The sequence below is a fragment of the Mchenga conophoros genome, linkage group LG17, assembly GCF_057382185.1.
Source record: "Mchenga conophoros isolate Kocher_MC1m ecotype Shallow Benthic linkage group LG17, M_conophoros_male_GT1.1, whole genome shotgun sequence".
NCBI classification, from domain to species: domain Eukaryota; kingdom Metazoa; phylum Chordata; class Actinopteri; order Cichliformes; family Cichlidae; genus Mchenga; species Mchenga conophoros.
Genome location: NC_140542.1, coordinates 33,298,131 through 33,315,735, shown reverse-complemented (window position 1 = coordinate 33,315,735; position 17,605 = coordinate 33,298,131). Strand labels below are relative to the sequence as shown.

General features: G+C 39.2%; 1 protein-coding gene across 14 annotated transcripts in view; it reads left to right on the top strand.

Annotated features, from left to right (window-relative positions):
• nrcama (neuronal cell adhesion molecule a) overlaps window positions 1–15,812 on the top strand; it is a 64,256-nt gene extending 48,444 nt beyond the window's left edge. For 4 of the 14 annotated variants that reach the window (XM_085250963.1, XM_085250964.1, XM_085250967.1 and 1 more), the window contains 16 exons: window positions 1,784–1,813; window positions 3,327–3,428; window positions 3,578–3,775; window positions 3,862–3,932; window positions 4,029–4,254; window positions 4,550–4,665; window positions 5,796–6,003; window positions 6,366–6,488; window positions 6,613–6,789; window positions 6,980–7,012; window positions 7,538–7,603; window positions 8,825–8,947; window positions 9,088–9,243; window positions 10,785–10,916; window positions 11,008–11,086; window positions 12,440–15,812. In XM_085250963.1, coding sequence (XP_085107089.1) covers window positions 1,784–1,813; window positions 3,327–3,428; window positions 3,578–3,775; window positions 3,862–3,932; window positions 4,029–4,254; window positions 4,550–4,665; window positions 5,796–6,003; window positions 6,366–6,488; window positions 6,613–6,789; window positions 6,980–7,012; window positions 7,538–7,603; window positions 8,825–8,947; window positions 9,088–9,243; window positions 10,785–10,916; window positions 11,008–11,086; window positions 12,440–12,674 — 2,075 coding nt within the window. In that variant the 3' untranslated portion in view covers window positions 12,675–15,812. Of the gene's footprint in view, window positions 1–1,783; window positions 1,814–3,326; window positions 3,429–3,577; window positions 3,776–3,861; window positions 3,933–4,028; window positions 4,255–4,549; window positions 4,666–5,795; window positions 6,004–6,365; window positions 6,489–6,612; window positions 6,790–6,979; window positions 7,013–7,537; window positions 7,604–8,824; window positions 8,948–9,087; window positions 9,244–10,784; window positions 10,917–11,007; window positions 11,087–11,588 lie in introns of all 14 variants that reach the window. The other 10 variants (XM_085250969.1, XM_085250966.1, XM_085250965.1 and 7 more) reach the window with 7 other exon arrangements.
• The last annotated feature ends 1,793 nt before the right edge of the window (window positions 15,813–17,605 follow it).

Here is a 17,605-nt window from a genome sequence, read left to right as displayed (position 1 = left end):
GGTGATTCAAAGTGCTTTACAGAGACATTAGAAACAAAAACAAATAAAAAGTATGATTTAAAATTGATTAAAACAAGCAAACAAACAAACTAACTAAACACACACATTTCACACCTGTTCGCGCGATCTGAACCCTTATCGTAAGGGGAGCTACCAGTCCTTCTGTGGACGAGCTACTTTCTATTTTAAATTCCCTGAATTTAAAATACTCTCTAGACCCAGTCTAGACCCAGCTGGGGAGCTACCCAGAGCTCTAACCCACTTAACAAACAAACAAACAAACAAACAAAACAGTATGTAAAATCAAAACAGATAAAATCAGAACAGTAGATAAAATCAGTAGTTAATGTAAGTTTTGAAATTTAAGCTTAAAAGTGTGGATTTGGTGCTTTATTCAAATGCAGCTGAGAATAGGTGAGTCTTCAACCTGGATTTAAATAAACTGAGTGTTTCAGCTGATCTGAGGCTTTCTGGGAGTTTGTTCCAGATATAAGGAGCATAAAAGCTGAATGCAGCTTCTCCGTGTCTGGTTCTGACTCTGGGAACTGATAAAAGACCGGATCCAGATGACCTGAGGGATCTGGAAGGATCATACTGGGTCAGGAGGTCACTGATGTATTTTGGTCCTAAACCATTCAGAGCTTTATAGACCAGCATCAGAACTTTAAAGTCTATCCTCTGACGGACAGGCAGCCAGTGTAAAGACCTCAGAGCTGGACTGATGTGGTCCACTTTTTTGGTCTTAGTGAGGACTCGAGCAGCAGAGTTCTGAATGAGCTGTAGTTGTCTGACTGATTTTTTAGGTAGACCTGTAAAGATGCTGTTACAGTAATCAAGCCTACTAAAAATGAATGCATGGACTAGTTTTTCCAGGTCCTGTTGAGACATCAGATCTTTTATCCTAGAAATATTTTTGAGGTGATAGTAAGCTGATTTTGTTATTGTCTTAATGTGTTTCTCTAAGTTTAGGTCTGCATCCATCACTACACCCAGATTTCTCGCCTGGTTTGTGGTTTTTAGATGTATAGATTGAAGTTCTCTGGTGACCTGTAATCGTTTTTCTTTGGCGCCAAAGACTATTACTTCAGTTTTGTTTCTGTTTAGTTGGAGAAAATTGTGGCACAACCAGTCATTAATTTCCTCAATGCATTTACCAAGAGCCTGTACAGGGCCTCGGTCTCCTGGTGACATTGTGATATATATTTGTGTGTCATCTGCATAGCTGTGGTAGTTTATTTTGTTGTTCTTTATAATCTGTGCCAGTGGGAGCATGTAAATGTTAAACAGAGGGGGTCCCAAGATGGAACCTTGGGGAACTCCACATGTGATACTAGTCTGCTCAGATGTGAAGTTACCTATTGATACAAAGTATTTCCTGTTTTCTAAGTATGTTTTGAACCAGTTTAGTACAGTTCCTGAAAGACCTGCCCAGTTCTCCAGTCGTTTGAGTAATATGTTGTGGTCAACTGTATCAAATGCTGCACTGAGATCCAGTAAAACTAAGACTGACATTTTTCCACTGTCTGTGTTAAGACATATGTCATTAAACACTTTTGTCAGAGCGGTTTCAGTGCTGTGGTTCTGTCTAAAACCTGACTGGAAGGCATCGTAGCAGTTATTCTGTTTTGCAGAATAACTGCACTGAAACATTAGTTTTTACTCCTCAAGCTTTAGTTACATTCCTAAAATAACATTACCATTGAGATCTTTCTGCTGTTTCTTAAATGTCTGTCCCTAACTTCTAACCCTCTTCTTGCACTTTGCTCCTGCTTTTCGCTGTCAGAGGCGACTCCTACTCCTGCAATTGTCTACGGTAAACAATGTCCACATTGTCGCAATTTGTAGCTTCCATTAGCTTAACTCATTGTGTGTGTCCTTTGGCTACTTCCTTTCATGGTGTACATTACTTTTATACTACTTGAATTTTGGCAGTCTGCTGTCTCAAATCAAACACACAAGTAATTAAAGTTGCCTTTGCAGTGTTTCACCTGCTGCTGTCATGCTAGCTACTGCATTTTATGTACTTTTGCAAAGTGTAGTGCGTTTAACAATATGGAAGACATCATTTTAACACACACGAACACTAAATTCTGATGACACATCGTATGTAATGTGAGGTTTTACCTGCAACACCTGAACAAATCTGGTGCTGTTCGCTAACTAGCAGTAGTATCATCATCAGTGTTGTCAGGTTGGTCACAGTCAACTGCTAAAACTGTACAAAATTCTACAAAATAATACTATTTTCAAGTTAATTAAGTAATTAAACTGTAACAATCATAGCTTAACGGGTGGGCCAGTCTGAACAAAACTTTGCAAAAACTTTTGTCACACATACAGCGCTGCTTAACATCTATTTGGTTTGTTTTTTTGTTTTTTAAAGATTTATTAAAAATCCCAGTTCTTGATTATTTTTATTTATTTATTTATTTTATTCAGCGTATGTTGCCCGTGTACAGAACCACCCATAGGACAGGCTTTTGCTAGTAACTTTTGATGAGCTGGTGTTGATGATATAAAGCTAGTCCTGGTGATGAAGATCACACAGGTTTTGGTCAAGATCATTAATTAAAAGCTGTTTTTTATTTAATATATGAATGGAAATGCCCTCTTTTTTTATGATATTACACAGTTTCATTTGGTCTAGTAGTTAGTTTTTAAATATATGTTTAATGTTTTTTCAGTTTGTACATACATACATCACAGAGCTTATATGCAACATACATATTTGCATAAATGAGACACATTTTGACATGTTTTACTCAATTATATAAAAATGCATTATTTTAAAAGTGTCTGTCATAAAAAATGATAAAGTTGCAAAAACTGTCACAAAAAATTGGATATAACAGTCCTAACTTTTGCCAATAATGTGCAGCATTCGGCTATTTGACTGTGATTGACCCATTAACCTTTTGACCCTGCAGTCTGATTATTTCTGGTCAATTTTGTCTTAAAACTTGCCATAAACTTTAAATCCCACCATACTTGCATAGAATGCATGTGAGCGTTTTAAAAGTTTTTCGTCACTGTTAATGATGGGTACATTTGCACCCACGTTTTCAATATTTGGACCTCTCCTCAGGACTGTGTGAGTGCATACAAACTGTTGACTGACATTCATGTTTTTTAAATAAGAAAAACACAGTTAATGATGTAATCCAGCTAACAAATGTTGGTGTTAACCTCACTAGCTACCCATCAAAATACCTGCTGTACATTTCATTTACTGCTGTTATGTTTTTAATTGTGGAAAAGTGTTGTATTGGTGCCAAATTTTATATGGAAACAGAAGCAAGGTACTAAATTTCTTATTGCATTCACAGAGAAACCTGACCCTCCGACTGACCTGGAGCTGACAGACCAAACAGAGAGGAGTGTCCAGCTCACCTGGACCCCAGGAGATGAAAACAACAGTCCTATAGAGAGTATGAAATTCTCAGTGCTGGAGCAGTTTGCTCAGATTGTACTATCGGCAGACATGATTTAACCTACAGTAATTATGACCTGTACAAATGAAAACAAAGTTTCTGCTGTTAAAAACATTCATGACATCTGAATCTTTTATCTTCTCCAGAATTTCTGATCCAGTATGAGGATCTTCTCCACCAGCCAGGAGTTTGGACAAACCTGACAGAGGTTCCTGGTACTAGCACCACAGCACAGCTGCACCTCTCTCCATACGTTTACTACTCCTTCAGAGCGCTGGCTAAAAATCGTGTCGGCTATAGTGAGCCGAGCCAGTCCTCACGTCAATATAGGACCAACCCTGCAGGTAAAAGTCACTGAAAATAGAAATATGTTAATCATCTTAACACAAAAATAAATTCAGACCGAACCAGGATTCTTTGGTTTTCTCAGCTCCTGATGAAAACCCATCAGGTGTTCAGGGAGTAGGAACCGAGCCAGGCAACTTGGTCATCTCCTGGACAGTGAGATGGTTTTAATTATATTTCAGATTGATTTGAGCCTAAATGTATTGTATAGATGAAATATGCAAGTACTAATTAACATTACTCTCTGTGTAGCCACTCACAGGACTCCAGTCCAATGGGCCCGGTCTGGAATATAAAGTGCAGTGGAGACAGAAGGATGTTGAGAAGGAGTGGTCAGCACAGAATGTGGCCAATGTATCCCAGTGGGTTGTGTCTGGAACTCCAACATATGTGCCCTATGAAATCAAAGTTCAAGCTTTCAACGATTATGGTGTTGGGCCTGAACCTGAAGTGGCGTTTGGATACTCTGGAGAAGACTGTAAGTGCATTCTGTGGAAATACGTTTCTTTTCGGTATTAGATCAGAACTATGGAAGATAGAAAAAGATAAAGCAGACTGGGAAGTTTGAGAATGAGCATCTGTTGTTTAAGGTTTCAATAACAGGCGCTGTAACCCTTGTCATTTTGTTTTATAGTATTGGTCAAGTCATAAATAAGTCTAGTTATGTGACATACTATAAAACCTTACTGTGTTTACTATTACAAGACCACGATCCATCACCACAGTGTTTTCAAACTGGTTCAACTTAATATTTCATATTCTCTGTTTTGCAGTGCCTTTGTCTGCTCCAGAGAGTGTGCAGGTCATGGTTCATAACAGCACACTGGCAGAAGTACACTGGGAGCCCATATCACCGCCCTCTGTCAGAGGAAAACTACAGGGATACAAGGTATTGTCTTATGCCACATTTCCCCCTCCATCACAGAGATGTCAAAGTAGATGTCCCAATCTTATGACATTAATGTCACTTATAAATACAACCAACTCTATAGATACTATGAAAATAGTCCTTCTTGAGTAGTTGGGTCCCAGTTTCCCTTGAGAAGTACCTTAATTTTTTTGTGGCATAGATTCAACAAGGTGCTGGAAACATTCGTCTGCTGCCCATTTTTCAGCTGCACAACCAGCTCAAAGTATGCCAATAACATTTTCCCTACAACACTACACCACCTCTAACAGCCTGAACCTTTTATACAAGCCAAGATGGAGTCATGCTTTCATGTTGTTCACACCAAATTTTGACCTCAACATTTCAATGTTTCAGCAGAAAACAAGATTCATCAGGGCAGGCAACATTTTTCCGATCTTCTGTTGTTCAACTTTAGTCAGACCATGTGAATTGTAGCTTCAGGGTTCTGTTTTAGCTGAGAGGACTGGCACCAATTGTGGTCTTCTGCTGCTGTGCTTTCAGAAATGGTCTTCTGCAAACCTTGGTTGTAACAAGTGGTTATTTTTAAGTTCTTGTTGCTCTCCCACCAAAGCAAAACCAAAACAGTCTGGCTATTCTTCTTTGACCTCTAGAATCAACAGGCATTTTTCCCCGAGAACTGCCGCTTACTGGATATTTTCTTGTTTTCCTTTTATTGCTATATGATTTTTTTTTTAAATCATTTTTTGTATATTCTAAGAAGTAGTTGATCCCAGCAGATTAGCAGCATCTGGCACCAACATCCATTCTGATGCTAGGTTTGAACTTCAGCAGGTCATCTTGACCATGTCTACATGGCTAACCCTACGAAGGTGCTGGCATGTGATTGGCTGCTTAGATATTTGCATTAACAAGCAGTTGAAAAGGTGTATCTAACAAAGTGACTGGTGAGTGTATGTCTGAATGAGTGTAGTATAGGAAGTAAGGAAAAAGAAAGAAAAAAGTTACTTTGAGCTTTGAAGGAGAGCCAAAAAGCTTTTCTCTGTTTTTTTTTTTTTACTGAGCATCACTTTAATTCTCCTGTTTTGTGTTGGGGAACCTGGTTACAACATCACAATGATTCATTTAACTCTTGGTGTGTTTTTCTCCAGGTATACTACAGGCGAAAGCATGGTTTGCATGAGACAGAAGAGGAGACTGATCAGGAAATGCAAGTTTTGACTTTCAGTGGAAACCGAAGTGAGGGACGATTGCCAGGCCTCCAGCCTTACAGTGTCTATAGTCTCTCTATCAGAGTCCTTAATAACAAAGGAGAAGGGCCTTCTAGCCAAAGCAAGACATTTGAGACACCTGAGGGAGGTGTGTATGTCTTTCGGTCCAAAGAAGAATAAAAAAAAACTTGTACTGTAATAGGATGCCAAGTTCCTCCAAATTTTAAATGGATCACCACACTTTGAATGTTGCTATACTACAATATCTTAAATGTACATATTAATACAAAATATATATTTTACCTGCTGCTAGTAGCACTGTTTGTACTAGTAAGACAGCCTACCAAATACAAGGGCACACAGAACCAACATCCAATTAAAGCCTTAACAGTCATACAGGTTCATGTACTCCTTAGCCACTATTATATGACCTTCAAATATAAAATATTTGTATCCTACAAATGCTCATGTAGCCAACAGACTCAGAGTTAATTCTGGTTTTGTTTTCAGTCCCAGGGCCTCCTTCTTTTCTCAGTGTAATCAACCCTGGTTTGGACTCTCTCACTCTGGAATGGGGCCCACCAATTAACAACAATGGACGTCTCATTGGATACATTCTGAAATACCAACCAGGTAGGATTTGCAGTCCCCTTCAACTTTAAGTATCGCCACAGTATTATGCAGCATTTTTGCTTTTTCCTTTCAACTTTCATCTTTGCATTTTCCAATTGTTGGCTGTTTCTTGCCGTGTCTGCAGTCAACAATACCAGCGAACTGGGACCAGTCCAGGTCATGACCTTTCTAGCCAACGAGACCACCATTACTCTGAGTAACCTGAACTCCAGCATGCTCTACAAGTTTTACTTAAGCGCAAAGACAAACAAGGGCTCTGGCCCCATCATCACAGAGGAGGCTTTCACAGTCATGCATACAAGTGAGTCCTGTGTCCAAGAACTTGAAGTTTAAGCATTTAACTTAAGGTGAACCAAATAAAAGCTCAATAGGAAGAAAACGTTTTAAAGCAGCCTAACCATAGCCACAGTGCAGTGACAGATGTCAGGAATTCTGTAAAAATGACAACCCTGAGGAGGTTCTGTCTCTTTCTCTTTCTCTCTTCCTTGAAGCTCGTACTCGGCCCACTGTAGAGGCAGGCAAAGGTAACCCAAGTTTGCCACTGGAAGTATCTGCATGCTAATTACATTAATAGATATTAGAAACGAAAACAGCCCTAGCATAGATGTCATGTTTATTGCACTTTTCCCTGCATGTTAAGGTAATCCAACAATTGTGAGAAACCATGCTTGTGTCCTGTTCTGTAAGAATAGGTCGTTTTTACACAGTCACACGGTGTGAAATATAGGATTTCTATGTTGTAAAATGATATTTTCTTTCATCTTTTAGTATGTCTCTTCTTTAAATGAGCAGATTCCTTTTGCATGATGGTTTGAATTCCAGCGCTAACATTTATGCTATAAACTGACTGTTTTTATAAACAAAGTAGAAATTTATTTGCTGCAGAGTTGCTCATTTTTCTTTGTGTAGATACAGAGCTGGATCAGGTGCTTCATTTTAGCTTTCAGTATTAAGAAGCGTTGCCACATTTTAACTCTCCGTGTCAGTACTGTATGCTCTTTGTTGTGATGCTTATGTATTTTGTCTCACTCTTTTCCGTGTTCTTTCAGGCCCCACAGAGCCCCCTCACCCAACTTCCCCCATCACTCAGTCTCTGCATTCCCCGTTTCACAATGGTACAAGCACTCCCTGTGTCCCTTACTCCCTCCCCCACTATCTCCCCATGAACTCAGTCCTGCAGAAATGATCCATCTTAGTAATTTTAGCTTAGCGACTTTACTCAAATGTGATTTCGTGATGGTAATGAACTAGCTTATCACTGATACAATTTTTGTCATTTTGCCTCTGTGCACCACTACAGTGGATTTTAAATCAAACAATCAAGATGTTATTGAAATGCAGTTTTAATTTATGGGGTTTAACAAAAGTATTGTAATTACTGTTTAGGAATAACTGCAATTTTTATACAGACTGACTTAGTCATCGATTTCTTGCCTCTGAGAAAGTCTTCAGCTTCAGTGAAATGTTTTACTGGCTTTTCAGACTACTGATGGCCTCCTTTATTTGCATTGACAGTCCGCATACTGAGACCTCCAGTGAAGAGATATCAAATGCAAGTTCAGCACTTTGGCACCTAAGTCCAGATTTTTCATTAGCTAAATTTCTCATAGAATAATGAGCAAAACAGGTCTCACATGGCAATGAAACTGCTTATGAGTCAATTGCGTCTCAGAAAACAGCTGTAATTCCTAAACAGTTAATACAATATTGAAATTCTGAACTTTAATCATATCTTGAATGATTGGTTTAATATCCACTGTGGTGGTGTACAGAGGCAAAACTGCCACAAGGTCACAAAAAAGTAATTTAAAAAAAAGCTCAGAAAATATTGCTAGTAATATTAACCACCTGATTGGTGTTTTATTGAGATGGACATTTTTGTAGCAGCTAACCTGACCTGTTTTTAATAATGTAACAGGAGCTTAGAATTGCACAGCGTTGTTACTTATTTTGTAATTCTTTTCTTGATTTTATTTTGTAACGTTAAAGCTACAGTACTTTGTAGACTTAACTTTAAGTTTCCAAAGATAAATGTTCACTTTATATATTGAGCCAAAACATAACAACAATGGCCTTTTTAAAAGCTTGCCTGTGGTCCACTTTACCACATGTGGTGGAAAAAACTACCAAAGACACCAGCTGTTTAATACACGCTGGCAAATTGTTCTGGAGATGTTCATAGATGTAAACATTGATATAATTTTACTTGTTTTACTGGATTTATTCTAGATTAATGTAATTTAGTAAGTTGAAAATGTAGGTGTCTTCAAAAAATGTGTACTTTTTATGTTTTATATTAGCAAAAAACACATTTTCTCTCTCTCTTCGGTGCCCAGCGCCTCCTGTGGGTCGTGCTTTTGGCACAGTTAACACTTCTGTATCAGAGGACAGTGCAGTGATCAGTTGGGAATACTTTGGACACCATAAGAATGTATATGTGGAGTATATTGTTGAGAACAGTAAGGCTTTCTCTTGTATTTCAAAGCATCAGTGCATGTCTTGACTTGCTTACAACTGACTAGATCTGATTTTTCAAAATTAGCATTTATCCCAGTATCAGATTCCTGAATCTAATTCCTTTCCACTGCCTCGATTCCAGGTAAAGAGGAGTGGAAAAAGGAGTTTGCAAACGGTTCACACTCACATACAATAAAAGGTTTAAAGCCGGGAACTTCCTATAGGGTGAAAGTGATAGCTAAAGATGCAGCCGACCCGACAGTCCACAGCACAGACGAAATGTTGGTTACGGTGCCAGGTGAGGCAGCATGCCTCGACATAGATGGTTTTTGTTTTCAGTGCCTGCTTCATCTTTTTTTTTCCTTCATCATCAGATTTAGTTTGTTACACTCAGACATGAATGTACGGTAGTTAGTTAGCGTACAAGCATGTCAGAAGTTGCCATCAGTAGCCTCTGGTCTAATGCATGTCATTTAAAGTCGCCACCGCAATGCCCATTATTACCCATTATTACCATTATTACTCTTTTAATTTTGTTGTGTTAGTGCCTACATGCATTGAGGATCAGAACTGCTGAAATAAAAAATTAACAAAGACAGAAACACGTGACTCTGTAAAACAAAATAATACCCCCCACACCCATATTTCTTTGCCCTTTTTCAGGCACTTTTAGCTTCTTCGACTTATCCAGTTTAACTGAACACCTCATTTTTCCAGTAATCTGGAAACATAAAAAATTAGACTTCTACGGTGCACACTTTGCACACAACGACAGCAACCTAGTTTCAATACTAAAACAACAATGTAATCGAAAAACAGAAATAATTTAGTCTGGCTAAATAAATAGGAAAATGGAAAGGTAAGTATATATGAAATTAATACAATTGAAAGTAGACAGAAGCAGAAAATTTATAGAAAAGTAAATACATACAGAAGTAAACACATCTTACTGTGATCCACAAGGTCTCTGCTTGTGGATTATATGGTCACGCTGTCTGACAACCACCCAGCAACAGAAAAAAACATCACAGACCAAACAATATTGTTGCAAGAGCATGTATCAATGCATTAATATTGTGTGCATTTTTGTTTTGCATTCTTTTTCATGCATTAAAGACAATTTTGATAAGGAGAGATCATTTGGAAGAACTGAATGTGATTTACTGAGATACAGAATTCAATTAAGCTACTTGGTGATTAGACTCTGATAACCTGTCATAGCAGGACAGAATCTCAGCGGTGATAAGAATTAGGACAAGACCCACCGTAGTGTAAATGCTGGTGGTGATGAAGATGAAGATGAAGGCTTGGATGAGACGGATTGCACGAAAGCAGATTGAAAGAAAAGTGCTGAGATTTTAAGTATGCAAACTAGAGGCCAATTGGCTCTGTTCTGTGGGGTGGGGAAAGAAAATGATTGGACTAGAGTAATGATGTCAGCGTTGTCAGTTTGACACCGTAGGAAAGTGGAAGTAATATAAAGAATAGGCTAGCAGTTTGAGCACTGACAGCAGTAGTGATTACAGATCTTCCTTATTGAACATCACCATAAGCGTCATAATAATTTATTTAAAGTCATTTATTTATTCCCCAATTCTTTTTTTTAAATTTTGGCTGTTTTGGTCCTCCATATAAATCGTCATATTAACCCATTTCACAGTTCCATCCTGTGTTTACAGCTTCTGTTAATCTCAGTGTTGCTCAGCATGAAGAGGACAGTTTCACTGTTATAGGAGCCTAGAAGTACATTTTGAGCTGACACTTAATGTTTATCTTATTTCTGTGAACTTCTCCCCACCCGTTTTTCTTTCTTTCTTTCCTCTTTCTTTCTTTCTCCAGCTGTAGCCAGCCGGCAGGTAGACATCGCTACCCAGGGCTGGTTTATTGGACTGATGTGTGCCATCGCTCTCCTCATCTTGGTGCTTCTAATAGTGTGTTTCATCAAGAGAAACAAGGGTGGCAAATATCCAGGTAAACCACACATTATCTGTGTGCATTATGAGTCCAAGCCTGTAGTCGGGAATGCGCAGAAATTTAAATTAATTGCTGTTGAAACTGACAGTGAAAGAAAAAGAAGACGCTCACCAAGACCCAGAGATCCAACCCATGAAGGAGGATGATGGGACATTTGGAGAGTACAGGTGAGAGACGTTCTTCAGTCAGAGAAGCATGGTTAAAATAGGACCAGAGCAGTGTATGAGCGTTCTCTTTGTGTTGGTCCATTGTGTCCTGACTGGGCTGTTTGTATATGTAGAACATTTTACCAGGCTGCAGAAACACTCCCCACTCCAGACTCGATTACCAAACACTCCACAGAGGCAAGGCGATATCCAAACTACTCTGCTTTGACTCTTACATTTACCAACTCACCTGCACATTGCCCATCTAATATAAAAGAAGCTTTTTCATATTATACAATATGTAAATTTTAACAAGTTGTTTCATCTCTGACCTCTTAAATTGTATACTAACTGCTCTTAAAACAAATGAGATCTTGCATGCTTCGACTAGGAGAGCTGAAAGCGCTGTCTGTTTCCAAAAAAAGCTCACAAAAAATAGACACTCACCGTGGCTCATGAATTGCTTTTCATGTGTCCTTCCACTTTTATCTTTCTGTTTTGTTTTTCGGGGGGAGGGGTTTAGGTCGATGGAGAGGTAAGACAAGATGCGATAAAAGCAGCATGCAATTCAAGCAACCTATAAAACCTCCTTGAGTTTCTGATTAAAGAGAAAATGAAGGCAGAGACTACTGTGTCATGATGCTCATTATAGTACCAGCATTAACACTCCAGATTTACCATTTAATATTACTGCTTTAACTGCTTCTAGCTCCCTTCATTTTATTGTTTTAATAATGATAATGTCTTTAATATCTCCATTAAGTGCTAAAGTACTTGTATGATCCTCACTGTAGCTGCCATAGTATTGAATAAAACTCAATGTGTTAATACAGGTGGAGCGTGACAAAATGGTTTAAATGATGCTGTTTGCATTTTGGATTCCTGCATGTAAAGCGAAAGCATATTGACTGAAAGCGTTTCAGAAATTGCATTCGGATGCAGGTACATTGCAAAGGACTGAACGGCACGTATTTGCAAACTCCTCTTGCAGCGCTGCACCCGGACTTGAACCACCACAGCACTAACACCCTAAATGATATTTAACTGAGCTGCTCCACTGTACAATAACAGTACCACAACGTGTAATGTATCACTTACCCCATGATTTTGCTCATTTTAAGTTTTTAGTTTAAAAAAGTAATCACTTGTGGATGTATTTGCACACTTGAAGTGAGCTTCATCAAAATGTGTACCAAAGATGGCATAAAGTTGCAGTGATATTGTCACTGTGGTAAGCTATGCTTGTGCAGTGGAAAAGCCAGACTGCTTATGTGCTTGAAGAGCCTGTTTTCTTTCTAAAAGGTTATGAGAAGTGCAGAAGACGTTCTGCAAGCTGCACGAGTTCTTTCTCAGCCATCTTCCTACTCCTTACAGTGACACTGAGGACCACAAGCCGCTGAAGGGTAGCCGGACGCCGTCCAATGGGACGGTGCGGCGTGACGAGAGCGACGACAGTCTGGTGGATTATGGTGAAGGTGGGGACGGGCAGTTCAACGAGGACGGCTCCTTCATCGGCCAGTACAGCGGCAAGAAAGAAAAAGACACGCATGAAGGCAACGAGAGCTCAGAGGCCCCGTCGCCTGTCAACGCCATGAATTCATTTGTCTAACAAAGGGCCACAGCCTGGCTGCAACGCTTGCTTCAGCCACTCCCTTGTCACCCTGGCAAATGTGACCATCTCTGTGGTGACAGCTGCTAAGGTGACAGTTGTTGTGGACACCTACCTTAACCCCTTGGTGGTTCTCACTCCGGTGGCCATGGCTAACTGTCACCAAGACTGCTGACACGACCTCATCCCCACACCTGCCAGCCCCGGTCACACTGTGACCTCCACTCATCAAGACGCACTCAACATGGCAAAGACCGGCTCCACATCACCCATAACCATTGAAAGAAGGTGTGAAATGAGGAAAGGAGAGAGCAAACAATACAGAAAAGCAAAAGGAATGTACCCGAAGGGGTTTTTACCACTCAGACTGAGCACGAATCTTTTAAGTGTGTTAGTGCCATTTGATATCCTTTGCAAAATATACAAGATATGAAATATCAAAAAAGATATATTTTATCAAGCTACAGTACATAACCAGAAGGCAGGCAAAAAAAAATGCATCCAATCCCATTCATAAACATGTGCATGGAGTAAATTGTGATCCTAATAAGCGTTTTACCACACTCGTGTCAGTTGTTGCAGAGGTAAGCTGCGTGTTGAAACTGTATACCATGCACGCCTACAAGCAGCTGGGTATGTCTTTTATTGTTTCCTTTTTTTTATCAGTCAGAAAGTGTCAAATCACGTATGATATATAGAGGGAAAAAAAGACAGCAGTGTCTTTGCAGAGACTGCTGTGAAATGTGTGACTCCAAGTAGAAGCTAGCATAGGTTTTTGACCTTTTTTGTACATATGTGGTAGAAGAAGAAGAAAGCTATATTTTAAGGACAGGTATGTCTATTTGCGGTCATTAAAAACCTGGCTAGACATTAGATAAGCTCAGCTTTCAGCCACTTATCACACCAGCCAGCTAGCCAGACCTCCCACACTTAACTGCAGTCGGCCTCCCATTCTTTTCTTTTTTGCAGTCTTTTGTGTTTTTCCCAAGCCTGCGCTTCTTCTCACTGATCTCTTAAGTGGTGATTGATCCAGTGTCATTGCCAGGTGCTTCCACCTCGAGTTGTGGCCCATGCGCAGGCCTCTGTTTTACGTGGACAGAGCTAACCGCTACCCCAGCACTGCTTCCAATAGCATTCCTTCTTGCATATGTGCTGTGCGTACTGTGCTGCAAATATGTCGCATTTAGAGAAAGGTTCACTGAGAGATGGTGCAGCGGTGTCTGGATGTTTGGATGTTAATGATTGAGAAGCTCTCAGCACGGTTTCTAGTGCCTTTGTAGTGAACGGCAACCTGATTCATAGTTACATACATGAGACAGACCAGAGCTCAGAGCAGTTCAAGAAGTCTACAGCTGCGATGCATTCAGAATACCACCCGACCTTACCTTAATAACAGCTTTAAAAGCTACGCGAGTGTTCAACACCGCAAAAAAATGCGCTTCAGGATTTCGCTGATAATAAAGTTGTTCATAGGGGAACATTAAAACTAAGACCATTTTATCAGCTGTAATGCCACTAAATATTGTATGTGGGCTAGTTATTTAAAAAAAATAGCCTCTTTCATTTTGGAGTCCAGGGTTCCTACACAGTGCTATAAACGTGACTTGATTTGAACAATTTTGATGTTACACAGTGGCGTTTGTTGTGAGGGATCGCTTCCACCTATAGATTGCTATGCCCTTGTTGACAATCATATTATCCAGCTACCATCAGCTCACAGTGTATACGCATCATATAATCATACCATCCAGCTATGAACACTCGATAATAAAATGGGAAAAATGTGTCATGTGTACATTTCAAACTTCTCCCAACCTGTTGGGAGCACTAAACAACTGCCAACCTTCTCACCAGGTAACCGCCAGTGGGAACCAGACTCAACATCTGGAATAGACTTACATTTGCTGGTAGCGCTTAGAAACGACGCGGTCATAAAAATGATACTGAATGTGAAAACAGGTGTATCTGTTCATGTGAAAATATTGCTTGTTTCACTCCAAATGGTAAAACACACTGGTGACTTCGGTTTATGCATTCAACCCTTATGCTGTATGTCGTCTCAGTCTGAGCGCAGTGAGTTTTATATTACTGTAAAATGAATGAAGCTTAAGTGTGAATGTCCGGGTGCACGAGAGTGAGCGTGTGCACCACATGCATGCTACCGCGTTACAGCGTGCCCAATGTATGCCGTTGCTTTCTGTTTCCATTGGTACCAGTCTATAATTCCAATGTGCGTCAAGCAGTCTGCTCCCACTCTCAACAGGACATGCAAAACTTTCTTTCCTTTCCTTTTCTTTTTCAGAGAACATTTCCATGTGTTGGGTTTATCATAACTTGCATCAAGTTTTTAGGTTGCAACGTGTCAGCTTTCCACGTGTAGATATTTCTGTTGCATTTTTGTAAATAATACTTTGAATTGAGCACGTTGAGGTCGAAGGTGAGAGCTAGACCTCAGTCAGTTCAGTGTGAGATGGGACTATTTACAGTTATCATTCTTTTTCATTTGGTGTGAAGTTATTTTATATTTTAACCCGTCAGGTGACTTTGCAAATGTTTAGCCGATCAGGTATCAAAGGAGATTATTTAACTTGTGACTGAGCTCTTGTGACACCTGTATTGTTTCTGTTTTAGACAGTTCATGCACATTTTCTGTATTTTTTACAAATAAATTAAAAAAAAAAAAAGGCACACAGTTAAATAGGCTATATCATTTAAAATAAACACATGCATCTATTTTGGGACAACACCGTGTGGGTGGATGTAGCTTGCACAAGAACTATTGTCCTAAACTAGACATCAGTTAAAAATGATATCCTTTTAAAGCGTGTGCATCCAAAAAGAAGACAAAAACCCCACAATTAATATTAATTGGGAGCATATGGAAATATGGTCAGCATGGATTTATAACCGAACTGGCAAATTGGAATGTGAATACACCAGAAATGATGTTCTAGTTACTGGTTAACATACAGTAGGCTACACAGTATATGATATGACATTCTGGTTAATGTTAACGCTACACGGGAAGCATGAAAGGCTGTCAAAATGGTTTACTCTACGATATAATATTGCAAAATATTTTGTATTTTAAATGAAGTTTAAAAAAATGAAATAAATGTTGGTTTCAGGATTCCACAACTCGTATGTTTTTCTTTGACTTTGTACAAGGGGTAAAACATAAAGTGTGTATGTGCGTGTGTGTGGCGCCACCTAGTGCATGATTTGTCTTTTCTCCAGCTAATGACCAGCAGAGATTAACAACTGAAAGTTAATCCTCACAAGATTAACATACATCTGGGGCACCGCATGTGTGGTGTGTGTGTGCTTTATTCAAATTCCTCTGTAACACTGGTTTCCATTGAAAAGGAAATCCGTGTAAATATGGCAGCTATCAGAGAAGATGACTACAAAATTCAAAACCCAGCATATAGGCAAACACAGTATTAAGGCAAAAAAGACTGGAAATCCAAATTTGAAAAAATGTATACAAATGATGACAACACACATTAACAATTTTATTAGACCTTCATCCAGTGTAAGGTTTATCCCACAGCCTAAATTGACAGTATTATTAATCACCAGAATAATTTTTGATTCACCAGTATGTGCAAGCGCTTTAATCTGAATTATATTTTTAATGCTAAAATATAATTATTGTCATCACCCATGGCTTTTCAAATGTGCTCTTTTATTTATTTTTTTAAAAAAAAGTAAAACACTATATTATTGTTTGATTATGATGCCAAACTACAGTTATTCACTTGTACTTGTAATCAAAAATATTTGTGTTTTCTTGCTTTTAAGACAGGTGGTCTGATAAATTTGTTAAACACTGTAAGTGCATGCAGTGGACTAGACAACATATTTATTTTTAGGCTAATGTGTTAGCTATTCTTTAATCACACTGTGGATCAACACTTAGAGTCCCCCGAGAGCAGCCATTTGGCTTTTCTACCTTTAAAACTCGCCTTCCAGCCAAATGGCTGGTAGGTGTTTAGCTAGGCTTTAGCTTCAGCCAAGTGGAAGCTAAATTGGCTAGTCATTCATATGTAAATTAGGTTGTTACCTGAGAATTCTGGAGGGGAGTGGGGGGGTGTGAATGAGGGGGTGGGGGAGCTGCTAAAAGCTGTGAACTTCCTTTTGTGTTCGTCTTAATGCATTCTCAATCATCCAGGGAAATAAATCTCCAAAAGTCACCAACTTGGAGTGGTTAGTTTCCTGAGCCACAAGGAAACTTGGAGTGTTTCAGTTTGCCATCTTAGGGAGAAATCAACACACATTGGGAGAGCAGCACAGCAAAGAAGGACTCATCCAGGCTGGAGAAACTGATCAGGAGGGCTAGCTCTGTGGTCGGCATGAAGCTGGACACTCTGGTGACAGTGGCAGAGAAAAGGACATTAAAGAAACTGATGGACATTATGGACAATGCCAGACATCCTCTGCACACGGCCATTAACAACCAGAAGAGTCTGTTCAGTGACAGGTTGCTTCTCCCAAAGACAAGAACTAACAGACTTAAAAACTCCTTTGTCCCACACGCCATCAGACTGTTTAACTCCTCCCTGGAGGGGAGAGGGAGGGGAAACAGGAGGACAAAGGAGGGGGGAACAACTAAGCTGTAGTGCCTCTTCACCTCACTGTGCAATACCTTTTGTGCAATACTTTTGTAAATAGTCAACGGTGCAATAGACTCAATACTTGAAATGTGCAATTCACTTGTATTTTTATTTTTATTCCTATTTATTCTATTTATCCCCTTCGTATATTTTATTTATATTGTCTCTGTATTTATATATATATGTGTGTGTGTGTGTGTGTGTGTGTGTGTGTGTGTGTGTGTGTGTGTGTGTATTTTATATATATATATATATATATATATATATATATATATATATATATATATATATATATATAATATTCTGTCGGTGCTG